Source organism: Oncorhynchus mykiss, chromosome 17, assembly GCF_057628025.1.
Source record: "Oncorhynchus mykiss isolate SJ-2025 chromosome 17, ASM5762802v1, whole genome shotgun sequence".
NCBI classification, from domain to species: Eukaryota; Metazoa; Chordata; class Actinopteri; order Salmoniformes; family Salmonidae; genus Oncorhynchus; species Oncorhynchus mykiss.
The window spans coordinates 24,684,866-24,692,412 of record NC_143038.1 but is presented as its reverse complement, the minus strand read 5'-3'; the positions used below and the strand labels follow the sequence as shown (position 1 = coordinate 24,692,412).

Genomic DNA, 7,547 nt, shown 5'->3' with positions numbered 1-7,547 from the left:
GTAACTGTGAATTCAATGTTGCATGTGGACCAATACCCCCTACCACGCCTGGATGACATCTTTGCTGCACTAGCTGGGGGGAAACACTTCAGTAAAATCGATCTGAAACAGGCTTACCTGCAGCTACCGGTTGAAGAGAGTTCCAAACAGTACCTGACAATAAACACACACAAAGGTCTATACAGGTATAACCGCCTGGTTTTTGGCATTGCATCAGCCCCAGCCATTTGGCAACGAACTATTGACCAGATTTTGCAAGGAATCCCAGGAACCCAGTGTATCCTGGATGACATTATCATAACAGGACGCACCGACAAAGAGCACCTGGCTAACCTGGAAGAGGTCCTGAAAAGACTGAAAGAGTATGGTCTACAGGCAAACTTAAAGAAGTGTGAGTTCTTCAAAGACAAGATTGTCTTCTGTGGACATGAGATTGACTGCAATGGATTGCACAAAACACAGGACAAAATTGAGGAACCACGACCACAAAATATCACAGAAGTGAGATCTTTCACGGGACTGATCAATTACTACAGAAGATTCCTCCCAAACCTTTCAGCAGTACTCCAGCCTCTAAGTCAGCTCCTGGAAAAGAATAGGACATGGCGGTGGACAGGACAGTGTGAAAATGCATTTTTGGAGGCAAAACGGCTCATAACATCTGAACAGGTCCTGATGCATTACGACCCTGAAATGCCAGTGAAGTTGGCTTGTGATGCGTCCCCTTATGGCTTAGGTGCCGTCCTTTCACACACACTGAAAGATGGGTCAGAGAGGCCAGTTGCATTCGCGTCACGAACATTGAATGATGCAGAGAAAAACTACTCACAAATCGACAAAGAAGCACTGGCACTAGTGTGGGGTGTCAAGAAATTCCACCCATACCTATATGGCAAGCGTTTCACACTGGTTACAGATCACCAGCCGTTGCTTTCCATTTTCAGTCCATAGAAAGGCATTCCGGCAATGACAGCAGCCATGTTACAGCGATATGCCCTGTTCCTTGCCAGTCATATGTATGACATTGAGTTTAAGCCGTCATCCCTCCACACAAATGCAGATGGATTTTCCAGACTGCCGTGTACAAGAGAAAGACAAAGGAGGGTGGATGCAGTGGACATGTTCCATACCGCTCAGCTCGAGGCCCTACCAGTCACAAGCACAGTTATCAAACAGGAGACAAGGAAAGATGTGACCTTGTCAAAAGTGTACACCTACACCATGTCAGGATGGCCAGCTACTGGCAGAAAGGAGCTGACTCCGTATTTCCAGCGGAGAAACAAAATTCCCACGTACCAAGGATGTTTGATGTGGGTAATGAGAGTCATGATACCCCAGAAATGCCAACATCTAGTTTTGCAGCAATTAAATGAAGGTCATGTTGGAATTGTCAAAATGAAGCTGCTCGCAAGGAGCCACTTCTGGTGGCCAGGTCTGGATCAACAGATAGAAAACATGGCGAAGAACTGTAACGGATGTTTGGAAACCCTTCACATGCCTGCCCCTGTCCCAGTCCACCCATGGGAATGGCCCGCAGAGCCATGGCAGAGAATTCATGTGGACTACGCTGGTGCCTTTGAAAAGCACATGTTTCTGGTTATAGTTGATGCCCATTCCAAATGGCCAGATGTGTTTTGCACTGACTCCTCCACCTCGGCTCAGACGATAGAGTGTCTCAGAACAAGTTTGCACGCTTCGGTTTGCCACTGCAGCTGGTAAGTGAAAACGTGCAAGCTTTTGTAAGTGACGAGTTTACAAGATTCATGTCAGTAAATGGAATCAAACACTCAACCTCAGCTCCGTACCACACTGCCACCAATGGGTTGGCAGAACGCTTTGGGCAAACCCTATAGCAAGGACTCCGGGCAGCAAAACGAGACGAAGGGACTTTGCAAACAAAACTGGCCAAGTTCCTGGCCTCCTACCGAAACACCCCACATGCCACGACAAATGAAAGCCCAGCCGCACTGATGTTCGGGAGGCCTCTCCGCACACAGCTGGACATCATAAAGCCAAACAGGCGTAATGAAGTGTTGAACAAACAAGCAAGATGCTCTCCGGTGGCCGGGAGCGCCATCTCCAAACAGGACAGGAAGTGATGGTGCGAGACTACAGAAGAGGAGGGAAATGGACAAGAGGGACCGTACACACACAAACGGGACCCAGAACTTACCAGGTTCAAGTGAGCCCAGACATAATGTGGCGGCGTCACATTAACCAAATGCATTCCAGGGAAAACAGCACAACAATCGAGAGAGAACAGGCACAGAGAGATCCTGAGAGTGACACACAGGGAACTGTAGAGGACAGTGGGGCAGTAAAGAGACCCCAGGCTGAAAGAAGGGAACGTGTTGATGAAGGTTCTGCTATAGCAGAAGCTATAATGGAACAAGCACACACTGAGGATGTTCAGGAGCCTCCAGACAATCCGAGGCGCTACCCAGAACGAAGGCACCGTCCACCAGACAGACTAGACTTATAAACAAACAAACAAAAACTGTTCAAGTTCAAATTAAAAGATGCAAAATAACTACAACAAGTTCTGGGAAATGTTTCAGTTGTGGTTTGGTAAAAGTAACTCTGATTGTATAAGAGAAGGAATGTTATGTTCTGTTAATTACTGATGTCCCCTTTAAGGCGGGAGCACCCTTGGTCATGCGCAGTGTTGTTCTATGTTATTCTGGTACTAACTAGTATGAGTAAATGTGAAGCTCCAGTTCAATTGCTTGTATTCAGAGTCTTTCTTATTACATAAATAAGTACTAAGTGTTAAGACACTACAGTGCCGTTACCAGCGATATTATAGAAAGGAATACAGACTGTCAACCTAATCGCGTTCACGTTGTCATGCAGTTGCTAAATTAATCGTCACGCAATCCCATCTCAAAGTCAGTGTATATGTCGCGAAACGTCCCCATTTTTCCTCGAACGTATGTAAATGTCACGATTCCAGAGCTATACAGTACTACAGATAACAAGTTAATTATCCCACATCCCGGAAAATATTTATAATGTTGTACTTCTTGACGAAATTCGGGCTAATGTTGGTTTTTTGATCTAGCGCCCAAAAGACTCCCATTCGGAACTTGGAGAGCACGTTTCATTAACGTAGAATGGGAAACGTTTCCCATCTCCGCAAAAGTATATCTGCAGTTGCGAATGTTAGAGTGCAACTCGAGTGACATTGATCTGCAGGTTGAACATGGTGAGATTGTAGACCCCTACATTGATAGTGCAGTTTGTTTCAGCTATTTTAGAGCCAACTATCTACGTTACATGCTGATATTGTCTTTGGTGTTGTGTGTGGCAACGCTTGCTTGCTAGCTAGCAAGCCAGCCCACGGAGCTTTGCATTGTCGATTTGAGTTGCAACTGATTTCCACAACGATTTTCCATGTTGCTACCAACCTTACAGCCAAAATTAAACATTTGTTCACAAAAAAAGATTCTCACGGGTTATTTGACACTGTAAATTAAAGGACGTGTTTTCCCCTTTAAATGGCATGCAGTCAATGATTGTATTGGAGCTGGGTGTCCCCTCACACACACCAGGCAAATCTAACGCTCAGCACCTTGTGACATTTTAATGATAACGACCTATAGAAATCCACTATCACACAACTGGTTTCCATCCAATTGGCGACAGACTTTCATGTGAATATTATAAAACCAATGTAAAGAAAATGTGCATTTTCCCACCAAACAGACTTGTGGATAAAAAGCAGTGCGTGATGACGAATTGCACACATGTACTTTCACTTACGTTTTCATGTACGAAATGTTTAAAAGTTCAATGTGTTCCCATCGCATTTTCAACTCTACCTCTGGTTGTCGTCACAAAAACTGTTGCATTAAATAGCAAATAGGCCTACTCTGATCTTGGCACTTGTATCTGTAAACGGTTGGCTAGAGCACATTGTGGGTAGGCTAGCCTACATGAGATTATCATAGATATGAGCAGACTACTTTTGAAAACTGCAGTCAAGAATCGATAATGTCTCCACAATAAGACCCTCGATATTTATTGAAAAGGTGCTTCAGGCTCACCACCCTGGGAAGGTATTCATATTTAATCTGTAGCTTAATAATAAACAGCATGGTTTCCCTGAGTCTTAGTGTGAGGACCACACACACACACATTATCGCATGACTACAAGTTTAACCTCGACATCATGGTTCTCAATGTTTGTGCATAAATGCATTTCCACCAGCATTTCTCACATAATTGTTTTTACCCAACACAAAAACATCCCACCATGTCAAACAATCAAATTCTGTTACCATTTAAAGTTCTAGTTTCAATCACAGCTGTCATGATTGTTTTATTATGGTACAACTTTACTGGCATGACTTCAACTGAAATGTAATTTTTTTAATGCCGATTCTGTTGCTAAACATTTTTTTTTTGCTAAATCTTTCTGATTGCTTCGGTTTGGTTCGTAAATGGTTTCCGTTGCAAGACGTAATGAACACACTCCCGGTATTCTTTGGGAATGAAAGCATTGTTGCATTCTTATTAATCAAAAAATGTTTCAAAACAGTTTATCACAATAACACAGATGAATCATAATGAGGCACTGGCACCAATAGAGAATCATTTATTCACGAGAACATAACCGCAGTGTTCGATGAGTAAATCACAGAGCTGGAACATCAGACCAGGAATGCACAATGGGACACCGGCTGTAATACAGAAAGGGACAGATCATAACACAACGCAGTATTGCAGCTATAACATTGACACATTATTATAAAACCATCCACTCATGGTCCAAGAGCACTGCAGCACTCTTTTATCCTCCTTGTTAAGGTTAGCACCAAAAACACTTGGCTCAACAAATCGTTGAGACCTTGTTTATCAAATTCAAGGGCTTATTCAGTAGGCAACAATGTTCTGAAACATTTTAGAAACATTTGCACACTTACAGGACAAGTTGAACATTTTGACAAATGTTCTGATTTGTGCCTACAGAACACAACCAAGGTGTGCCAATGTGGGGCTGGCTGGGACAAAAGCCTGCACCCACTGCAGCCCTCCAGGACAAGGAGTGAAGAACACTGGCCTAATAGATATATGAAAGGATGCCTCATTGGTTGCAAAATACTCACAGGGGTTTATTCGCCAGTTGTCCTGACACTTTCAAAAACGCCAGCGTCCCTCATGTTGTTGAACTCCTTTGTGGTGTCATATTGTTTGTAGAAATCAGCATAGGCCTGTTTCCTGGGCTCTGTTACACCATACTGAGAAGACAAAGACAATGTTACCTCATCAGAAGGAAGTATTTACTTATGAATACAAAAACATGCCTGTTGTTGACGATATCCATTCAATGTGACAAATTCCATGATGGACTTTAACCATTCCATTTCAAACTTCTCTCCCCAGGGCTTTTCCTACATAGAAAATGTTAAGGTGGCCACCTTGCTGAAATCCCGGGCCACCTTAAACAAAAACATGATTGTCAGCTGACCTTGAAAGCTGCTGCAGCCACCAATGACAGAGCGAAGGCAATGGGCAAATGGAACCGCAGACGCTTCCCAAGGAGTCCTCGCATTGCAGGCTTAGCCAGAGACATTGTGGAACTCCTGGAATGTTCAGAAGAGAAATTGCACATAATTTACTTGGGTTCAAGTACAACAATGCTGCTTTCAGAAATGTCCTTATATCAAGAAATATATTGGTTGTACTTCAGGTCACACTTAAGTTGACTGTAATGAATTTGCTGTGAGGTGAAAATTAAATCAGGCATTTAGCTGCGTGACCAACATCCAAGTCACATTTGGATCAATCCCAAGTGGTAGCTAGCAGATTCCCCTTCAAAAGAAAGGACACCAATCGGATTGGCCATTCAGAAAAACATGGTTGAATATCTCCATCTGAAGCTGGTGATGCTATTGACATTGGCCAATGTGATCCATATATATTGCATGTAAAATGCCTCTATTTAGAAATAGCTAGCCATACTTTTTCTAATGGGCTATATCAGTCTAGCCAATGTGTGTGCTGGTACAGAATCAAGTGCTACCTTCGTTAACTACTGGCAGCTAGTTATGTCAATAGTTGACCTACCTACCTACCTAACTTAGTGTCACAATTTCAGAGAACCATTAAAACTATCAATGTCATGACTCAAAAGTAAAATGTAATGCTAACAAGCTCCTTAGCTTAGCTAGCTAACGTAGGTCCTTCTACCCTGGCCATTGGGTAGATGGAGCGCTGTCGGCCGCTAATCTTTGTAAAGAAAAGAAAGTCAACATAATTAACTAATTAGCTGCAATTGGCTAGGTATATATACACACGTGTATTCTGACAGTAAAACTACTACACCCACAACATTGAACAGATAGGTTAGCAAACTTAGTTTGTTGCTAACGGGTAATGTCGACAATTACAAATTGACCATGTAATGGAGAGAATCATAACATTTAAACAACTAAGTATATATTGTCTGTACATGTTTCATAGAAAGCATTTGGTTTCACATTTACTAAATACTTACAAGAAGCACTCACGACCTTCACCAAAATGTGTTAGTGCACCTCTGATGCGTTGATCTTTCAGATTTATGCGGATGGAATATTTATTCTTCTTTAAATTTGTATTGCCGGATCGCAACCAACTGAAAGGCGCATACACCGCCACTTACTGTACTGGAGGTCGGTCGGAAGATGGAACCGGAAGATGGATTTTGGCCTACATTCTGCAAATGTTCTCGTTGATGAAACGTTTGATCTGTTCCCAAAACAGACATATGCAGATGTATGCTAGAACGGGCCAATAGGCTAACTCGTGCTTGGCTCTGCCCACCTCCTTGCTTGTTCTGCCCACTATGACTAATCTGTTCCCATTGGAAACGACAGGCTATCTTGGTTTAGTTATGAAAATCTTTGACGTTGTGGCACAAAAGGGAAAGGGAAAAGGGACGGGTGATGGAAGGAATTGGTCTAGTGCAGTCTAAACCGTGCTTCTAGACTGGAAACCTGGCCCCTTGGTATAGACCAGGCCCCCAGTGTCTGGTCTGGAGAGTGAAATCATGAGCTCTTGCTGCTAGCGGTGCTAAAAGCCCTGTTCTGCCCTAGAAAATATATGTAAATTACTATCGTCAGAATGGCCAACCCCCCAAAATTACACGCATTTTGGGCAATAAAAAAAAATATGATCAAGTTCGATCCACACAGTGAATAATTTAAAAGTTCGCTACAAATAGAGATATTTTTTTAAATAGTGATCCATTCTGGCTACTACATTTAGTCACACAGGAAAAAATAAAAATAAATGTCACACAGGACCACGGGCTTGCGCCCTCATGCACGCTTTTTGCATGTGTCGCTCAGGCAGGGTGGAAATAACTACATCGACCATGATCCTTTGCTAGTTACGGCCACTTTCACCATGATCCTTAGCGATGTTTTTTGTGCCATTCAACCCCATTCAGCAATATGGCACGTTTCAAATTCAAATACTTCCAGCATCATGCGCCATCAGTGCTATGGTTTTAACTACTGGTTTTAATGTCTATCAGAGGAGGCTGTTGAGGTGAGGACAGC

At 42.9% G+C, this 7,547-nt stretch overlaps 1 protein-coding gene across 1 annotated transcript; it reads right to left on the bottom strand.

Annotated features, from left to right (window-relative positions):
* Positions 1–4,580: 4,580 nt before the first annotated feature.
* On the bottom strand, positions 4,581–6,554 carry LOC110493851 (cytochrome c oxidase subunit 6C-1). The gene is made up of 4 exons (XM_021568369.3): positions 6,500–6,554; positions 5,471–5,585; positions 5,109–5,240; positions 4,581–4,682 (listed from the first exon to the last, which is right to left on the bottom strand). The coding sequence occupies exons 2-3, from the start codon at positions 5,573–5,575 to the stop codon at positions 5,115–5,117; spliced, it is 231 nt and encodes a 76-aa protein (XP_021424044.1). The 5' UTR covers positions 5,576–5,585; positions 6,500–6,554; the 3' UTR covers positions 4,581–4,682; positions 5,109–5,114.
* Between the last annotated feature and the right edge of the window lie 993 nt (positions 6,555–7,547).

Bases quoted from the DNA above. Each gene is read 5' to 3' on its own strand.
- LOC110493851 (XM_021568369.3), bottom strand. From the start codon at position 5,575: ATGTCTCTGGCTAAGCCTGCAATGCGAGGACTCCTTGGGAAGCGTCTG. The intron at 5,241-5,470 runs GTCAGCTGACAA...TTGTCTTCTCAG, and splicing joins TGGCTGCAGCAGCTTTCAAG to TATGGTGTAACAGAGCCCAG.